Raw genomic sequence first — 21,247 nt, forward strand, 5'->3', positions numbered from 1 at the left:
TTTTCTAAGGACAAACAAGTGTGGCATTTAAACTCCACCAGCAACTAAATTTTTGCAGCAATTTTCTCACTTTTCATGTGCAATCATGACATAACACATATGAAAACTAAGTGCCATTAGTAACATTGCAGATGAAAATCATACTCAACTTTTCAGCACACACCCCGACAAAGCAAAATAATGCAATAGATCTGTGTGCCATTCACACAAGTCCAAAATATTACCATGTAGAGTAGTTTTGCCACGCTGCATCAAGAAACTTACATACCATATGGCATAACCATACATAGAAATACTACAAGAGACAAGGAAATATAATCAATACAGTTCTAACGTCAAATCTATCTGATGCTAGCAAGCAGTTTGTTGAAGAAAACTCTCCCCTGCTTTGTCTAGAATTACAGATCTATGTTAACAAAAGAAAGAATGCCTACAAATCAAATTAAATTAAGCCAATGGATCAAAAAGAATACCATAAAGACAATAGAAATTCTGTTAAGATTTTAAAAAATTAACGTAATTCTTGCTTCGTTTTTAAGAAAATATTCCATACAACATTACAAAAGCTTGACGATGGATTTGTTTCCAAAGCCCACGAATGCAGTTGAATTTTTCTCCGCCTGTTCCCACTCCAAACAATTACTACAAAAGATCTGTGCCAATGAAAAAAAATACCTTTCAGAAAATCACCAGGAGAGAGAAAAGAATGTAAATCAAGCTGCAAGCATACGCCACCAAGCCTTGTTGTTCATCACCATGAGATGCCAAGACAATCAATAAACTGCTGCAAGCTCTTGTGCACCAAAGCATGGTCAATGCCGCCATGACAAACATGACAAGTCCTTGAGGTGGGATAAAAAGCGCAGATGCCGAGAAAATCACCATTGGCAGCATACAGTAGCCCACCAAGCTCAGACATCTGTACAGATCCAAGTTACCATTTCTCCCTGCCAACATATTGAACACAAAATAGAGGAACAGGGAAGCGACTGTCATCCAACCCAAAATTACGCCGAAGTGAAGCTTTCCTGCTAGAAGCTGGCAAAGCCCAAATGCTATGCAGAACAAAAAAGGGCCTGATAGGTCAGCATTCTCATGTAGATTGGGATTCACTCTGAAGGGATTCAAAAGGTTTAAGGTCTTCTTTGTTATGAGACGGGTATTGATCCCCAATTCAAATGGACTCTACCTAGAACTCATGCGTAAAAAGCGGATAGATGTGGAGCAGAGAGCATTGTTCATTGCCATAAACTCCACTAAGAATTCAAATGGACTCTACCTGTAACTCCTCTGTAAAAAGCGCACAGATGTCGAGCGGAGTTTTTTTTAAGGATATTTTAATGTTTTAAAACATTTTTTTATTAAATTAGATGGCTGATTTTTGTTCAATCATCTAACAAAAGATCTAACGGCTATGATTAGGACAGAAGGGCATTTGGGGGAGTTCATTTCAGAGGGAAACGCCTTACGGCGTAAAAATTAAATAAGTATGATATACACAAAAATTAAAGGCTATATGTATTATAAATCCTAAATAATTAATTACCTCCCACTTTTCTCATTCTACCTTTCCCCGATAGGTGACTCCAATTTTTTTGATGGAGTTCACATACCAAATGTGACCCACATGCATGTTTTCTACCAATTTAGGAATATACTCACTAATATACACCATGGATGGATATACCATATATCCCTCCAGCATATAACCCTAGGGTGTGGTCTTTGTCTAGCCAAATCCTTCAATTATTTCAAGTGCATCTCCACCATCCACATTGACCTTGTGTGTATAGGTCCACACAATTCAATCTCCTCAACTTGGTGTATGAGGTAGTGTTCTTGTGCATTAAAAAATGCTAGAGGTAGATACTTTTTCATTTCACACATTAGCAGAGGAAGTTCTCTCTTACAATATTTTATATCTTCTTTATGGGTTTCTTTCAACCATATACAAGTGATACAATAAAATAATATGTTTCAACAAAACTATTGATGGTGTTGGAAATCCTTCAACCAAGGAGGTCTCCCTGATGTTAAGTCCCAACTAGAGCTCACATCGTTGGGAGTAGGAGCCCCATCAGGAGTATCGGTCCAACCACCATAAATCTAAGATTTTTCTTGGCTACAATGAATCAAATAAGAGAGTATGCACATAACCTTTGAAAATAACAAGTTGAGATTGCAATACACCAATTTCAATGTGTAAAAGGAGACCTTCACAAGAGGGAAGTAAGAGTGAGTATCTATAGGAAAAGTAATAGTACTATCCTAGGAGAGGCACACAAAAGAAAGGAAATAATTGTTATTTATCTAGATAAGTAGTTCTCATAGACACAATGATCATTAAAGAAAATTACTGGGAGCGAGATCCCCCAAGGGTAGTTTTGGGGCTAAAAGCCCATGTTTAAGGCAATTTTTGTAATATAATTCTAAAGACTCTGCATTTTGTGGTTATGGAGTGTGAAGGTGTTATGTGTCAAAAAAGGTACTCCGCCCTTAGTTTTTTAAAGTAAAGTCAGCTGTAAGAGATCTACCCATGGTCCATGGACCATGGGATTGTATAAAAAGAGCTAAGCTCTAGGGGATAGAGAGACACATGAGGTAATAGAGTCATAGCTTTGGAGCAAGAAGTCTAAGTCTTGGGTTGTAGCATAGATAGAGGCTCTATAGTTGAGTGCGTAGAGGCCTAGGGTAGAAGTCGAAAATTGAGTGCGTAGACCCCTACAGCTGTGTGCACAGAGTAGACAGAAGTTGTAACACTTGGAAGATATTAATAAAAGGAGATATTATGCAATTTATGTGTCTTTGTTTTGTTGATGTGTTTGGATGTATTATGTATGAATTTCCTTTATTATGCTTATATGATGCACAAATGAATGAAACATTGAATAATTGAATGTAATTACGAATATCTACTTACGTGGTGTTAACTTTAAGTATTTGATGAGATAAGAAAATAACCTAGATTAATTGGGGAATCTGCATGGCATGCTGCCATAGTAGCATGAAAGTACCTGAGCAGTAGGTTAGGGCTACGTGAAGGTTGACCATACCCTTTCACGATGTTACAGAAGAATGAAATAGAGGGTTCATCTTGTAAGCCATAGGAAGAAGCAACCTGCATGAAGGTAGGGATAGAAGGAATCAAATGACATCACAACCATCTTAGGGTGTGGAAACTTGGTTCCAAAATCCCCCCATACTGCTTTGGGTGAGACTTCGGTCCGTGCTCCGTGAGCTGATGCCAAAAGGGCTAGTAGTGTAGGGATTTGTATGGCTAATTAACGTTGAACCTGGGTCACACCCTCTCAATCCAAAAAATGGTTCTGTTGCGGGACCGGAATTTGCATAAGAGATGTGTGATGTTGTATCACTGGAATCCAACTAGGAAGGAGATCGAAGACTAGTTGGATAGGAAGATCCACGAATTCATAGCACAGGTGAACAGGAACCCGTGACTAACAAAGGAATAGTGGTTGGACAGATACCTATATACATATATCTACGAGATCTTTTTATGCTCCTTCCCTATTGAGATATACGAGTGGATCGCAAAGCTAGAAGATAACCAAGGAAGGTGGAAACTTGACGGTCCTATTGCGTGGACCTCAGAGCTAGTGCGAAGGTTGGAAGCATCGGAGGATAAGATCTCTTGCATTGTCGATCATTGGCTCGATCACATCATAGGAGGATTTGTGACTGAATTCACGGTTGATACCTCGGTTAGCTACAACGAGGTGGAGCGGCGCTTTTTCAAAGGACTACGAGGTAATTACGTAAAATCCTTGAATACCTGGATTAAAATGCTATTGTGTGAAAAACAGGTTATGCAACTACCTTGATGTTTGGGACTACACGAAGCAGAAAAACTTACAAGAACAAAGGGAAAAAGAGTCCGGAAAATAGTCCATTGATTTCTCCTCCATGAGGTGATGAGGAAGAAATAGCGAAGGTTTCTCCACGAAGTGCTATTGAGTTAATAAGACAAGGATTCTAGCGAATACCACCTCCACCCACACCACCTCCAACTTCACCACCATCACCTCCAACTTCACCCATACCACCCCCACCTCCACCACAGTTCAGTATGGAAAATATAGTGAAGCTGCCTTTGTTCAAAGGCTTAGGAAATGGCAACCCGAACCAATTCTATTTCGTTGTAAGGGTTGTATGGGAAGCTCAAGGTGTTACAGACAATCATATAAAGAAGGTGACACTGGGTAGTGCTCTGGAAGATCATGCGCTAACCTAGAATATTAAGTAGTCTAATGATAATCTGAATGTTGGAGTGGCAAACATCCAAGCAACACTGAATACATAAGTCAGTAGGCGTAAATTTGAGGCGCAGTTGATTGTGTGATTCAAAGAAATTGCGATGCAACCAGGTGAGATGCCTTGGAAACTAGATTAGAGGTTGAAGTGTACAATCCATGAAGCCAACATGTATTTGGTAGATGGACAACATCGCGAGTGGTTTGTATCTTTACTACTACCACACTTAAGAAGTGCACTGTCACAACAGAAGATAACAACTCAGGCAGAGGACTTGGAGATTTCCATGAGACTACATGAAAATTTGATGCAAGATCCAAATCCAGGAGTTCAGCAGATCCATCTGCAGTAGAAGAATATGTGCCTTGAAATGAAAAGTCTGAAGCAGGATAGGACAGTTCAACCAGAGGTGCACGAGGAGGTATGGTGCTTTAAGTGCAAGAGTAAGGGTCATGACAAAGACCATTGCATGGTCTTTGTAAACTATATTGCAGGAGGAGGAATGATGCCTTTAATGCCAGAAGCTCAAGTAGGACCTACCGTGGGACCTGCATTGTGGTGTGCTATCCGTCAGGTAGCCGAAAAACATGCCACAGATAATTGTCACTTGTTACAGAAGTTTTTACAGGAAACACAATAGTTGTTCTACAGCTTTTGTAGGTCGGTAGGACATGATGAGTGTACTTGCAGGAGCTATGAATTGATGATGGATAGAACTCCCACCTATAGGGTTCAAGCCGAAACACAACCCCTTGACCAGAGTGTAGGGATGGAGTGGACAAGATTTCAAGGGTGCAGAAGAGGCTGAGGTGGAGGAGGACCTGGTAGAGGTTGAGGAAAATTGATTTGCTACAATTGCGGAGGACTAGGACACCATGCCTATGATTGCACTAATCCAACGTGTCCGTCATGCAAGTATTGCACGTTGTTTGATCATAAAATGGAAGATTGTCCTACGCTAATAGCTAGGATATGTGACAAAGGGGCACTACCACCTCTGCCGACTCAGAACCTGTAGATGATGAGGTCTGAGCTGCGTGAAGATGATCCAAATGTAAATATAGTGCTCAAAAGTGGAATCACAATAGGAGATGACAAAGGGAAATAGACATAAGATAGTAAATGGGTTCAAAAAGCTCTGGTAAAGGAGGCTAAGTTCAATTTGGAGCACGCACACGAAACCTTCATGGAAGCTAAGAAGAGCTTCACTGAGGCCTCCACCTTAGGAAGCAAGGATAAGCCTGAGCAGGAGATGGACTCCTCTATGCTCGCAATTTTCCTGGAGACCTGTATGAAGTTACTACGCGATAGTAAGGTTGTGAAAGGATTACAAGAGCTCATCAATATATGAATTGGAACTGCACTGGGTGAGCCACGCATAGTATGAAAGATTGGCAAGCATAAAATAAGGACAGGATTGAATATGAGACTAACCGTGCAGATAGGAGAGTATGAAATGAATCAGGTTATTTTAAACTTGGGGTTAGATGTGGATGTCCTACCGAAGTAGACTTGGGAGTGAATGGGGATAATTGCACTACAATGGTCTCTGATTCAGCTAAGGATGGTGAATCAGCAGAAGATCATCCCCATGGGGTGGCTACAGGGGGTGACTGTGGATATTGAGGGAGTGAGCGTGCTAGCTAAATTTGAAGTAATAGAGATAGTGGATGACAACAATCCCTATCCTACACTCCTGGGAATTGACTAGGCTAATGATATGAATGGGGTAATCAATATAAAGAAGTGGAAGATGATCTTCAAGAAGAAATCGATGCACGTAATAATACCCCTAGATCTAACTAAAGGATCGCGCTATGCAGAACCAGTCCGTGATTATGCAAGTGATGATGATATCGACTATGTCTATAAGATAACAGTGCGAGACCAATATTGGGTGAATCCCACCACGGATGGACGGATTACTTGGGATCATGAGAGTTCCTGCACTTCAGACTCCAATGAAGAAATAAAATGCTCGCAGAATCTGTTACATGAAGTAACTACACTGAATTGAAACATGATGGCCCAATCACTGCACTGTGCGTCGTTAGAAGTAATAAATTTGCCTATTTATGATGGTTTGAATGAGGTAGATATATTTTTGGATGCATTTGAAAGGGAGGTACCAGAAAAGTAGTGCTTCCAGGCATTAGACTAGGAACTGCGCACTACGCTCACAAGATGGTGGGGTACACACAAGGGAAGATTTGATGATTGGCGCGAATGTAGGAGGATGATCAGAACTCGCTTTGAGAAGCCGAAGATGTGAATGACAGACAAGTATGATGGGTAGGATGATTCGCGCGCACATTTGGCCAAATGGGCCCAGGCTTATGGAGAAAAGCCCCAACCTGAATGGGTACACTTGTTCTGTCATACCCTGGATGTTGTCCCAATGAATTGGTACATAGAAATAGATTTCTGCCATGGGACAGGCGGATAGGATATCCTGCACGAAGGGTTCATGCTGACATTCAGTTTTGAGGACGAGTTTGACAGTATTGATGAAGCGCTACAAGAGGTAAAAGAAACAATCTTTAGGATACTGTAGGATCCTTTAGACCTGATTCAACTGGAGTGGGATACTCAACTGAGTCAAATGCTAGAATGTTATAATGTAACTACTGAAGAAGAGGATGAGGATCCGCGGAAGATTAACATTCCAGAAATCAAAAGCCACCGCGAGGTTGAAGAGCCATAGATTGAGAACCCTAATATAATCGTGTCATTGAAAACGAAACAAGTAAACATTGGTACTAAGGTAGAGCCCAAATTCGTGAAGATTGGAGACTACTGGGATGATGCGACTATAGATAAGGTCGCTGAATTGCTCCCTAAATACCAGGATTTATTCCCTACCAAGCTTACGGATCTGAAAGGGATAATCGAGGAACTAGGAATGATGAAGATCATGTTGAAACCTAACGTGAAGCCAGTTAAGCAAAGGCCTTACCGTCTCAATCCAAAATATAAGGAGAAGGTCCACTTAGAGCTAGATAAGATGCTCGCGGCAGGCTTCATTGAGCTTATGGATGAATCTGACTGGGTAAGTCTAATGGTGGTATGGGAAAAGAATCAGAAAGATGAAATAAGGATATGCGTGGATCTCAGGAAGCTGAATGACGCTTGTGTACATGATCCTTTCCCGACTCCATTCACTGATGAAGTGTTGGACAATATAGGTGGCGAGGAAGCATATTCCTTCACTGATGGGTTCTTTGGGTACCACCAGATCAAAATCACGCCGGAGGATAGGAGCAAGACAACATTCATGACTGAATGGGGTTGCTTTCAGTACACCATGGTGTTGTTTAGGTTGAAGAATGTGTCTGCGATATTCTCGCATGTAGTTGTTGCCGTGTTAAAATAATTAAAAAAATTTATTCATAAGTTCCTGGAGGTATATTTTGATGACTAGACTGTATTTGGGCTCGTTAAATGCCATGTAGCAAGCTTGTGCCTGATGTTGGATACCTATCAAAGATACCAGATCATGCTTAATCTCAAGAAGTGTTTGTTTTGTGTTCCTTTTGGGAACCTGTTGGGGCATGTGGTTTGCAGACAAGGATTGATGGTAGATCCCACGAAGATAGTGTTGATATTGAACTTGGAAGTTCCAAGGAGTGTGAAGTAGTTGTATGTTACCCTGGGACATACAGGATACTGCAGGAAGTTTATCAAAGGCTATGCCTAGATTACTATGCCATGGATAAATTGTTGAAGAAGGATGTCACATTCTGATGAACGATGATTGTAAGAAGAGATTTGGTATATTGAAAGAAAAGATGGTCACCACACCGATTCTAGTCTTCCCGAACTGGAAGAAGGAGTTTCATGTGCATGTCGACGCGTCATGTTTAGTGATGGGAGAAGTACTAACACAAGCTGGTAGAGAAGGCTTGGACCATCTTATCACGGTCGCAAGCTGAAGATTATCCAAAGCAGAGAAGAATTATTCCACCACCGAGCACGAAGGGCTGGCTATGGTGTATGCGCTCCAGAAGTATAGGCACTACTTAATGGGATTCCATTTTAAGATGTATATGGATCACTCCACATTGAAGTGCTTCATCAATAAGCTTGTGTTGGGGGGGAGAATCTGCAGGTGGCTCTTATTGTTCCAGGAGTATGATTTTGAAGTGGTTGTGAAGCCTGGACGATTGAACGTGGGACCAGACCATATGTCGCGCATCGAAACAGGGAAGCAACCTACTATCTTGGAAGAAGGTTTGCCTGATGTGTAGCAATTTGTAGTGCGTATCGCGGATGGTCATTTCAAGGATTTATTACACTTCCTAACAACAGAAACTGCACCAAAAGGATACAATTTCCAACAAAAGAAGGAATTACTGGTGCATGCGGCAGATTTCTCTGTCATTGTTGGGCATCTGTACAAGATGGGGACTGATGAGATATTACGACGGTATGTACCTGAGTTCAAAAGATGTAGCATCCTCACAGACACATGGGGGCGCCACGGGAGGCCATTATGCAAGGAGAGCAACTATGCAGAAGATTATATGTGCATGGTTGTGGTGATCAACCCTTCATTAGGACTCAAAAGCATATTGCAAGGCGTGTGATGTGTGTCAAAGGACTAGCAGACCATCACGGAGGATGAGATGCATTTGAATCCAAAAATGACATTGCAACCATTCGAGAAGTGGGCAATAGATTTTGCAGGACCCATTCAGCCACAAGAAAAGATGGGAGCAAGGTACATTATCACTGTAATAGAGTATTTGACTTGTTGGGCAGAAGCGTAGCTAGTGAAGGATTCACGGGCGCAACTACTATGAAGTTCCTATTTGAGCATGTGCTGATGTGATTTGGTTGTCCAAATATCTTTATGACTAATTGTGGTATGCACTTCCTGAATGACACGATCAATGCGCTGACGGAGGAATTTCAGGTATACCACCAGAAGAGTATGCCTTATCACCCACATGATAATGGGATGGTGGAAGCCTTCAACAAAGTGCTGAAAAACATGTTGACCAAGGTTTGCAATGCTTAGTGAAGTGATTGGGACCTATGCATACCTGCAGTACTGTGGGCTTATCGAATGACATGCAAAAGGTTGACTGGACAAACCCCTTTTAGGCTTGTCTATGGTGTGGAACCGGTAATGCCTATGAAGTATATCATGCCTAGCTTACGTACAACAGTGCTCACAAGTATGATAGATCATGGAGCCCTAGAGGAAAGGCTCACCCAGCTAGATGAACTGGAGGAAGAAAGATTTTTACTTGGATTTCACCAGCAAGTCCAAAAGCAGTGCGAAAAGGCACGGCATGATCGACACATTAAGCTACACACATTTAAGGTAAATGACTTGGTTTTGCTATATTATAGTAAGTTTGATAAATTTCCAGGGAAATTTAGGATGCACTAGTTAGGGCCCTACATCATTAAGGAAATTACCGATGGAGAAGCGGTACACCTGGTCAAATTGAATGGAGAACCCTTCCTAGGAAAGGTGAATGGCAGTCGCTTGAAGCCATACACTGGCAGTTCGACCATGTGATCAAATGAAGGTAGCACAGTCTTAGTGCTCCAGGGAGTTGAAAGGAGGCACGAGACTATAAACTACACTACTCGGGTTGGGGAGCTACGCGATTGGAAGATCGTGCAAAGCAAGGAAGTGTCACTGGGTCCGCAACAGCACGGAGGGAGCTGCACTACCCAGGGAGAAATCATGCAGGTCGGCCAGAAAGTGACAGTTAGAGTCACTGTTCATGAAAATATGGCAAAAGTGAGGCCAAATGGAGTGGGCGACCGACATTTATGACGAAATTTATGGCTTAAATCCTTGAAAATTTGCCACCAATCCAGCATTAATGAACCAATTTTAGGGGGAACGGTTGCATTTGAATTCGAAATTCCCTATAAATTAAAAGTAGCTACCCAGCAAAAAAAACTTGGCATTTTGAGAATTGAGTTGTTGCGCTCTCAGGTGCACGTGAACTGTGAATTCTTTCAAGTTTTGATAGTGAGTCCGACATTTGAACAATTGTCAAAGGAGACACAAGAACCAGTGAATAGCATCATGTCAACACATGTAGAAGCTATGAACACCGAAGAAGTGGCAGCCGAGGAGAATGTGCAAGAAATCGATATGGAGGTCAAAGTAGCTTCTCTAGAAGTAACTGCTCCGGAAGTGGCCGAAGTATTGGCGGAGGTCCCTAAATCGCCGAGAACATCGAGACCAAATCCAACCCCAACCAAGGAGACCATGAAGGACAAGAAGGGCAAGAAGCCTGCCATACCAATGTGTGCATCACCAAAGACAAACCCACCAAAGCCCATTGCCTAGGAGAAAGGCAACGTTATAAACCTAGAAGCAGAGGAGGAGGATATCGAAGACATCCCGATGGGCGATGAGGATGTGGTAGTGGAAGTAGAGGATGTTGAAACCAAGGGTGTGGACCCTATTACACTGTTGCTGGAGTATGTCCCTCTATGCAAGCCTAAGTCCAAGGTCCCAAAGGAAATTGATGAGAGTAAGACTCCCCTGCAAAACCCTTTGCTATCAGATGAAATTACTTTCGACAGTTCGCGCTTGACCCGAGTGCTGATACTAAATCTTGAAGACTGGGACTTGGTGTACCACAAGAAGTTTCCACACCTAGCAACTAAGCAGCTAATGCACCACATCATAGACAAAAATACAATAATGACTGCCTTAGAGTGTGGAGGTGGCTCAATGGGGTAGAAAAGGTAGGATTGTTGAACCTGCTCTGGGTGCTACACCTATAATTGCACCCCGGTGATAGTTTTGGTCATCAAGAAGCTGTTGTGCTTGGTGCATGATGGGTGTCTGTGGTTGGAGGAGTTGATACCCATCACAGATATGTTAATCCACCGAATAATGCACCTCCCATATATAGGTGAAAATCTAGCTATGATCTTTGGAGGCAAGGGTGGCGAGCAGGCGTTCACAGAATCAATGAAGGAGAAATTCAAGCTGGTGAAGAAGCCATGTGGGTATACTATCTCCAGCATTTATGACCCTACCGTGAAGGTAGCAATGTAGATCCTTGGAGGGAAGGTGATGCGGAAGTGTCGCGCCGATGAGGTGCTGGTGCCTGTCGTCACACTCGCACAATAGTGCACAAAAGGAGTCTAGTTTAACTAGTCAGACTACCTTCGCGGAGAGTTCTTGGTGAATTGCCGTGAAGTGCAAGAGCAAAGCAATACCTTCCACTACGCATGGCTCTTGTTGTCAATTGTGCTGGTAGCGTGGGAGCTACAAGATGAGAGCCAGTTCCCTTCAGTAGCTCCAGACCTTTCTAAAGCAGTAAAGTATGCTTCACTATGGGCGACCAAGGATGTGGAGCGAGTTCGGGACAACAAGATCTTTTGGATCTTGATGGAAATAAATATCAGAATGGCCATCAATCAAAATCTATGATTTTCACCCATGGTATACGCTAACCTACAAAGCTATGCCAAATTTAAAGTTGATTTCCATCGAATATCAATCAGGGCACATAAGGACCTTGCGCAAAAGTGGTACGATTTGCCGTATCTGGCCATAGATGATACCATTGATACGGTGCTCGATAAATGGTCGGTAGAGTGGCACACTACCATGGACTTGGTGGTGGGTGGAAGTAAGTCTGTTGCATAGAAGAAGAAGGAGGAGGCTAAGATGAAGATGGTGTAATTGGTCAAAAATAGGAAAAAGGAGGCTGCTGAGAAGGCCCAGGAGGAGCAGGTAAGAAATGAGGCAGGAAAATAGACAAGTGGCACAGAGTGGGGCTCTAACAAAGGCGCGCGGTCGCCTTCACCTGAGACTAAAGAGGAGGACATAGAGTAGCATAGCGCAAACCCTCGGGAGACGTCTCCTCGCATTAAGCACCTAAGAGAGCTGCAGAAGGGAGGGTCTAGAAAGAAATCCAAGGCGACCAAGACCTCACTGGACCCTATCACATTGATGGAGGGTGACTTATATGACATTGGTTTCACAGTCAGAGATGTCCCCACAGAGGCCCTGCAACAATTTGAAAAGCACCAACAAATCATCCTAGGGGCCATCCAAACTAGGTTGTAAGAGTTGCAGACCCACGCATTGTAGGCTGGTATGGTGTCTACCTGCTTGGCCATCAGCACTTCAGACGCTGCCGATATGCTCCACACGGAGGCTTCTAGTTTGATAGTGCTATCGAATGGAGCACTGACCATGAAAAATGAGGTTGATAGATCCAGTGTCAGCGCCTTGAAGGGAGTTGGACTGAACCTAGCAGCGCTTCCATACGAGGCACTCCACCTCTTGCAGGATGGATTAATTGTAGAGCTAAGGGCCTATGAGCACTACGCCCTCTACGTGATCAGCAAACAATGGATAAACAATGAACACATGGCCCTACAGATAAATTCTTCCATCACCGCTAAGGTCGAGGTGACCAACCAAAGCAGGAAGATCATGCAGGTCATGGAGGACGCATGTAGAATGGTCCCAGAGTTGTCCATTCCGGAGGAGGAGCCAATCGAGGTCCGCATCCACAAATTCACCATAGGGGTGTGCAACACTCAGACATAGATGGCATAGGTTCAATTGAATCTAAACCTACATATTACAGAGCTCCAGTTGAGAGCCCAACCTTCAACATCACCAGAGGTAAAGGAACAGTGGGTGGCCGCTGTCACAGAAGCAATCGAAGCAGTGGAGAGTGCAATAGCAAACTGCACATAGTTGTTCAAGCAATCGTTTGAGGTCCTAACTAGCTTGCAGGAGGTCCCAAACATCCATAGGCTAGAGACGGAAGCGTGCAAGCTACAAAAGTTCTATGATGAAGTTAAGGGCACAACATGAACTGTCGTGCTGACACAGAGGCTAGCTAAGCTGTAGGAAGCCAAGCAACTGAAGGAACAAGTGGACATAGCGCTACAAAAGGAAGTAGTGCTGAAGGTGCAATTAAAGCCCTGGCTGGAGGAACCTTACATAGTCATAGGAAATATCGAAGGCAAGCTTATGACTCTGCAAGTGACGCAACAAAATCTTTAGGCTGATATTGCAGGAGCAGTAACCGAGAAGACAGTTGAAGATGTGAAGTAGGAAGCAGCTCAGTGCACAGCCAAGGTTTCGGTCATCTGGGTCGAGTTGGATGGGCTTCATGCCAAGATCTCCGCACCTACCGAGTGACTTGAGGGCAAGTCACGATGTTTGTGTTGGGGGCTTGTTGGGAGTGGGATCCCCTAAGGGTAGTTTTGGGGCTAAAAGCCCATGTTTAATTCAATTGTTGTAATATAATTCTAAAGACTCCACATTTTGTGGTCGCGAAGCGCGAAGGTGTTATGTGTCAAAAATGGTAGTTCACCCTTAGTTTTGTAAGGCAAAGTTGGCTATAAGAGATCTACCCATGGTCCGCAGACCATGGGATTTTATAAAAATAGCTATCATCTAGGGGATAGAGAGACACACGAGGTAATAGAGTCATAGCTTTGGAGCAAGAAGTCTAAGTCCTAGGTTGTAGTGTAGGTAGAGGATTTTCATCTGAGTGAGTAGAGGCCTAGGGTAGAATTCTGCAGCTGGGTACACAAACCCCTCCAGCTGTGTGCGCAGGGCAGACAAAAGTTGTAACACTTGGAAGATATTAATAAAAGGAGATATTCTACAATTTCTGTGTCTTTGTTCTATTGATGTATTTGGATATTTTATGTATGAATTTCCTCTATTATACTTATATGATGTGCGAATGAATTCAATTACATTGAATAATTGAATGATATTACGAATATATGCTTGCGTGGTGTTAACTTTAAGTATTTGATGAGATAAGCAAATCGCTTAGACTAATTGGGGAATCTAGATGGCGCTTACCATAGCAACGCGAAAGTACCTAAGCAGTAAGGTAAAGTTGCGCGAAGGTCGACTGTACCCTTTTGCAGTGGTATGGAAGAACAGAATAGAGGGTTCATCTTGCAAGCCCTAGAAAGAAGAAACCTGCATGAACACAGGGATAGAAGGAATCAAACGACATCACAACCATCTCTGGGTGCGGAAACTTAGTTCCAACATCCCCCCATACTGCTTCAGGTGAGACTTCGGTTTGCGCTTCGTGAGCTGATGCCGAAAGGGACAGTATTGTAAGGATTCATTTGGCTAATTAACATTGAACCTAGGTCAAGCCCCCTCAAGCCAACAAAAATACAACACATATTTAATAATATAAGTACCAAAGCCAATGAAGTAGTTCAATTTCTTTAGTACATATGAAAATAACATATACCATAAACTTTGAAATAATAGTATTACAATATTCATGACACATGCATGAAAATGTATCAATTCAATGAGCTTTTCATTGTTAGGTCAAATATCCAAGTACACAGTTACAATGGCGAGCTACTAGCTCTAGTATTGAAACATTGAGTCGCTATTTTCTTCTCCAAAGAATGATCTTCTCTCCTATTCCAAGCTAGAGAATCCAAGGCTATCTCTCTAAAGTCTATGACTCCAAGAGCCATTTGCTAGAGTTATGAGGTTGTATTTATAATAAGAGGAATGACCTTTTGTATCCCCATGATTCTTGAGCTTCCATCATGAACCTTGGACTTCAAAGTGACTCTTGAACGTCTGCAAGACTCTTGGAATTTTTCTAGTGAATCTTTAGTTTACAGGTGACTTTTCGTATTCCACACGTGACTCTTGGAATTCCATACATTTACATTTTGTCATTTTTGAAATACATAATTACACTCCACATCATGTGCCAAGACTCATTGACACATATGGCACTGTGATGACACTTGTACAATCCATGACTTAGAAATGATGACATGGAACTTCCTGATGATGTGGAATTGCCAAGCTGATCTTCTTGCTACTTTATTTTTATCTTCATGATAAATTTTGCATGTTTTTCCTCTTTCTCCTCCAAAAGGATTGAAGATATGGAGTCTTTTATGTGAGCTGGATCTTATAACTTTTGTCACGACCTAGTTTCCCTCTATCTTCGTGTTCAGTGATCATCTTGTCTTCACAAATTCCGAAGTGTCTTCTGGCATAGTCTCCTTCTCCTCATATTTGAGAAATTATCTTGTCATTTCAAGATATAGTATCTACAATTGAAATCTACTCATGAAAGTATGACATCAGTCCAAAAATACCTAGTCCAACTCTCTTCATGAAATCCATCAATTGACCTAGAACTACTACTAGAAAGGGAGGAAGTCTTATGGATTTTGTATTACATAGTTTTAGAGGACAAGGATGAGGAATTGATGACTGCAACTATGAAATTCCCAAAAACTACAGTCCTGAGAAGTAAGACTGTGCAGTTTAGGGTCACGATGAGGTAGGATTTCCCACTATAACTGAAAAATGCACAATTCAGGGGAGAGAGATCTAGTGGATTTCATAGTTGCACAGTTCAGGGAGATAGACTATTTCTTGTAACTATGAAATGTGGAGAAATAGGTTGACTAAGAGACAATAATACACCGTTATGGGGAGCGAGAGGAAATCCTTGAGTATTGTGACTATGCAGTGTGCACTCCTTGTATGTAGTGACTACACATTCCATAGTTCCTGAGGGTATGACATGCTTCTTGTGGCCTAATAATATGCAGTGCGTAGTTCAAGAAGGAAAATTGGGAGGAGTTTAACAGGAGAAGGATCAATTGCAAAAAATGACTAAGTGTGGTATTGACGAGGTGAGAGATGGAACCAAAACATGGCTTCAACATGATCACACACTTATACATTATCAACCACTTTACATGGAATCATTTACCACCCACAATCAGCATGTTCCTTTTGAAATGTCAATAGTACAATACTTTTCTCCAAGTGTGACACTTAAGATACACTTTTCAACACAAGTGACGATACTAGTGAAACAATGCTCAAGAATTGGGGAATGTGTCTAATGCATGTTTTTATGATGTATAGAACACAAAAGTGTAGGAGAATGCATTAGAACTACCCTTCAATAATGTACAAATGACTCCCTTTGACTAGATGTGACATTTTCCTAACCACAAGACAACACTTACAAAAGTAAGAGAAAAATGAAAATGACACTTGCAAAGACTTAAAGAAAGTGAAAGTGACACATGCCAGAGTGAAGATAACATGAAAATGACACTTATTAAAGTGAATTCAAGTAAAAAATACAAGTAAAAACGTGAAAGATACACTTATGAAAACAAGGGTGCATCGAAGAAATAGTTGAGAAAACTCACTAAAATATAAGTACAATTGCAATCAAAATTATGAAGACTTTCAATGGAGAGTGTGCACTAATTGTTGACATGTGTTGCAAAATACACTATGCTTATGGATTATGCAGCCACTGTCACTGGTGATTGTGAAAGCCTTACCTTTAAGAGTTGTGCAATTCCTATCTAATCTTGCATACAAAGATGTTTATTTCTGTTGAGAATAATACTGAGAGGGGGGGTGAATCAGTATTATCTAGCAATTTTAATAAATCTTCCTTATTTGATCTTAGAATTATTTTTTCATGTCAGTACCATAAAATAATGAGCATGAACAAAGAAAACAGATAGTCACACCAAAGAACACAAGATGTAAGGTGGAAACCCAATGTGGGTGAAAACCACCTGCTGCAATATGTCTCTATCTTCTTTCAAATTAGAAACTTCTTTTACAATGATTTTGTACTGGTGCAGTCCTTTACCAGTACGCAGGCTGCAACCTGCAGAGAGCTACAACTCTCTCTCGTTTTCCAGTCTACTCCTGGAAGGGAGCTACAACCCCCTACTTCTTTTCATAAAGCATCAGATGATCAACAAGTACATAACAGTTACAGATCACTACAGATATCAGATCAGCAATAACAGAATTAACCCAGAACACCTTATCAACAGAGAAATATAATCAATAGAACAGAGACGCAGTTTTCCCTTCTGTGGCCTGCGACCAGACGCAGTTAACCTTCTGCTCCCCTGCGTCCACACGCAGATATCCTTCTGCTGCGCTGCGTGCTCACGCACTGTTCCTTCAACTGCACTGCGTCCTTTTGCTACAGGGACGCACCCAAGAACACTATCGCGCCGCGTCCTGTTACCCCAAAGACGCACCCAGAGACACTATCGCGCCGCGCCTTTTTACCTCAGGGACGCACCTGAACCTGGTCTGTCCTGCGTCCCCACGCAGATCTCCCGTTACTGAGCTGCGTCCCGGACGCACCTGAGCCACGTCTGCCCTGCATCCCCACGCAGGTCTCTCTCTGCTGCGCTGCGTCCCGGCGCACTTGGCCTTCACTGAACCTGCGTACCTTCAGATATGAATGATTTCAAGACCTTAAGTGTAACCCAAACAGTCAGATCTACAGATCTGATCTTGCGCCAAAGAGATCTTAGTCCTTCAGTAGATTCGCCTTCTTTAGATTTAGACTAGACCTCACCCAATAAGATATTCAACCCAAGACATATGCAAACCAAATGATCTCCTTTGCTTTATATAGGCAAGCTCCTCCTCAAATCAAGGAACAATACCACGAGCCGACACCTTAAAAACACAATACCGTCGGCTAGATACCAGGAGTAAATCACAAGAAACCTCCACGTGTGCTTTTCTCTGCCTTAAAAAGTGTGCACTGGGTGGACGCACCTTCTGAACGGCTGGACTGCGTCCCTGGACGCGGTCTATGCATGGATTACCTGCGGGTACGCACTATCTGAAAGGTGTACCTGCGTCCTTCTTAAACTTTTCAATAAATTAAGAGCTGATCATCAATCTTTGCTGCTGACATGAAGAACAGCGATCTACCACCTGAATGGGTTGCCATCAAGGACAACACCTGAACCATGAACCATAATGCCAACAATCTCCCCCTTTGGACTTGATGGCAACCTCATAATCTTCAGCTTCATTCTCCCCCTTTGACATCAAGGGCAAAGGGTATGCTCCCCCTAAGATCATGCTCCTCCTGAATATGAACCAGATCTGCAGCGACGAACCATAATCTACCATGAAAGAGATAGAGACATATTGCAACAATTTCCAAGATCTCCTTCTGACCATCCTTCATAATGCCAACAATGCATTATGTGCTCCCCCTGAGCCTGTATCACCAATAAGAAGAGGTTCAACAATAAGATGATGCATCAACAACCCCCAGCTTTTGCCTGAGGTACTCAAAAGTGTCCCTGGGCAATGGTTTGGTGAAAATATCAGCAACTTGTTCCTTAGAAGGAACATACTCCAATTTGACCTTCTGTTCAAGTACTTGTTCCGGAGAAAATGATACTTGATTGGTATGTGCTTGGTTTTTGAATGCATAACAGGATTCTTTGAGATGCTGATTGCACTTGTGTTGTCACATAAGATAGGGATTGGTGGAGTACAAGTGATTTGAAAATCTTGCAATGTCTGCATCATCCAAAGGAGTTGGGTGCAACAAGATGCAGCAGCAACATATTCCGCTTCAGCTGTAGACAAGGCAATTGAACTCTGTTTCTTGCTGAACCAAGATACCAGTCTGGAACCCATAAAGAACGCACCACCACTTGTGCTTTTCCTGTCATCCACGCTTCCGGCCCAATCTGCATCTGTATAAGCGTGAAGTGTAAGATCTGTATCTCTAGGATACCATAAGCCATAATTTTGAGTCCCTTGAAGATATTTGAAAATTCTCTTCACTGCCTGAAGATGAGTCTCTTTCGGATTTGCTTGAAATCTTCCAACTATTCCAACTGCATGCATGATATCTGGTCGGGTACCTGTCAAATAAAGTAAACTTCCAATCATAGATCTGTAGGTTGGTTGATGTACTGCTGCAGATTCATCATTTGCACTGAGGCTACATCCTGTGACCATGGGTGTACATACTGGTTTTGCATCTTCCATGCCATATTTCTTCAAAATCTGTTTGAGATACTTGGTTTGAGATAAAAAGATTCCTCCTTCCTTTTGTTGGATTTGCAAACCAAGGAAATATGTCAGTTCTCCTAGCAAGGACATTTCAAATTCTTTCTGCATGACCGAGGCAAAGCTTTGACTCATAGCTTCTTCATTGCTGCCAAAAATAATGTCATCTACATACACAACAAGTATTAGCAATTTGTCATTTTCAACTTTTATATACAGATTGCTATCTGCGGAACCTTTTGAAAAACCTTGTTGATGAAGATATTTGTCCAACCGGTAGTACCAAGCCCTTGGAGCTTGTTTGAGACCATAGAGAGCCTTTTTCAATCTGCATACAAGATTTGGATCATTTCCAAGAATGAACCCATCTGGCTGTTCAATGTACACTTCTTCTTCCAAGTCTCCATTCAGAAAGGCTGATTTCACGTCCATTTGAAATACTTTGAAGTTTTGAAAACTTGAGAGAGCAAGGAACATTCGGATGGCCTCAAGTCTTGCAACAGGAGCAAAAGTTTCTTCAAAGTCTATTCCTTCTTGCTGCGCATACCCTTTACAAACAAGTCTGGCTTTGTTTCTAATTACTTCTCCATTTTCATTCAATTTATTTTTGAAGACCCATTTTGTTCCGATAACATTCTTATCCTTTGGTCTAGGAACCAGCTCCCAAGTGTTGTTCTTTTCGATTTGCTCAAGTTCTTCATCCATTGCTTTCACCCAACATTCATCTTTGCATGCTTCTTTCACATTTTGTGGTTCAGTAGAGGAGAGTAATGCCAAATAGCTTGAGGCTTCTGCAACTGTTCTTCTTGTTTGTACACCTGCTTCTTTCTGCCCCACAATCTGAGATTCTGGATGATTCTTCTGAACATATCTGGATGGAGTTTTCTCTTCTATTCTTGTCTGTTCCTCTGGTTCTTCTTGAGGTTCTCCTTGGGGTTCTTCTTCTTCATTATTCTGTCTTTGAGGGTAGCCTTCATCTTCTTCTATATCTTCATGATGTACTTGCCTAGGAATGTATCCCTTCTCATCAACCACTACATCAATGCTGTCAACAATTCTGCCAAGTCTTTTATTGTAGCATTTGTATGCTTTGCTATGTGGAGAATAACCAAGAAGAATGCCTTCATCTGCTCTAGGTTCAAGTTTGCCAAGCTGCTCATCAGTATTCTTGATATAGCATTTGCTCCCAAAGATTTTGAAGTGCTTTACCGAAGGAGTCCTGCCACTCCAAAGCTCATGAGGAGTTTGAGTGCTGTTCACCCGGACATTTGTTTTGTTGAGAATAACAACCGCAGCATGTGCAGCTTCACCCCAGAAAGTTGCGGGAGTTCCTGATTCATCAAGCATAGCACGAGCCATTTGTTGGATTGTTCTGTTCATTCTTTCAACAACTCCATTTTGCTGAGGAGTTCTAGCTGTAGAGAATTCTCTCCTTATCCCATGTTCATCACAGAAATCGAAAAATTCATTTGAAGTAAATTCCCCACCTCTGTCGGATCTGAGGCACTTAATTTTGTGACCTGATTCATTTTCAACCAAGGCTTTGAAGGATTTGAATTTTTCAAAAGCTTCATCTTTGTGCTTCATAAGTCCTAACCAGACAAACCTGGAGAAATCGTCAATAAATAATATCAAGTATTCCTCTCCTCTAGGTGTTCTTTTGCTGAATGGGCCACATGTATCTGTATGTACTAGCTCAAGAGGCATGCTAGCTGATCCTTCTTTCTCTGGAAAGTTAGTCCTGGTTTGTTTTCCAAACTGACATGATCTGCATATGGTGTTGTCAGGAATTTTAATATCTGGAAGATCGCGAACTGCCTGATATTTGCATGCTTTCCTTATTTGTGAGAAGCTTAGATGTCCCAACCTTCGATGCCATAACCAGTGCTCTTCATTCTTGCTCAGATAGCATTGTTGTTGTCCTTCTTCAAATATGTACAGATTATTTGGAGTTCTTTTGCCCTTGAGTACTGTTTTACCTGTATCAAGATCACGAACAAGACATCCATTCGATCTGAAAATAACCTCGGTTCTTTGATCACACATCTGGCTGACACTTAGAAGATTATGCTTCAATCCATCAACATACAAAACATTTCCAGCTTTGACCTTTTCTTTTAACTGAGC

At 42.0% G+C, this 21,247-nt stretch overlaps 1 protein-coding gene across 1 annotated transcript in view; it reads right to left on the bottom strand.

Moving 5' to 3' along the window:
* Positions 1-678: 678 nt before the first annotated feature.
* The window catches only part of LOC149222267 (uncharacterized), a 187,357-nt gene continuing 166,788 nt past the window's right edge, over positions 679-21,247 (bottom strand). Inside the window, exon 4 of the mRNA XM_089387554.1 lies at positions 679-1,185. Within this exon, the coding sequence (XP_089243680.1) occupies positions 679-1,185 (507 nt within the window). The remainder of the gene's footprint in view (positions 1,186-21,247) is intronic.

Source organism: Pinus tabuliformis, chromosome Q (assembly GCF_031772625.1).
Source record: "Pinus tabuliformis cultivar Carrire ecotype Pingquan chromosome Q, CPIR1, whole genome shotgun sequence".
Taxonomy (NCBI): domain Eukaryota; kingdom Viridiplantae; phylum Streptophyta; class Pinopsida; order Pinales; family Pinaceae; genus Pinus; species Pinus tabuliformis.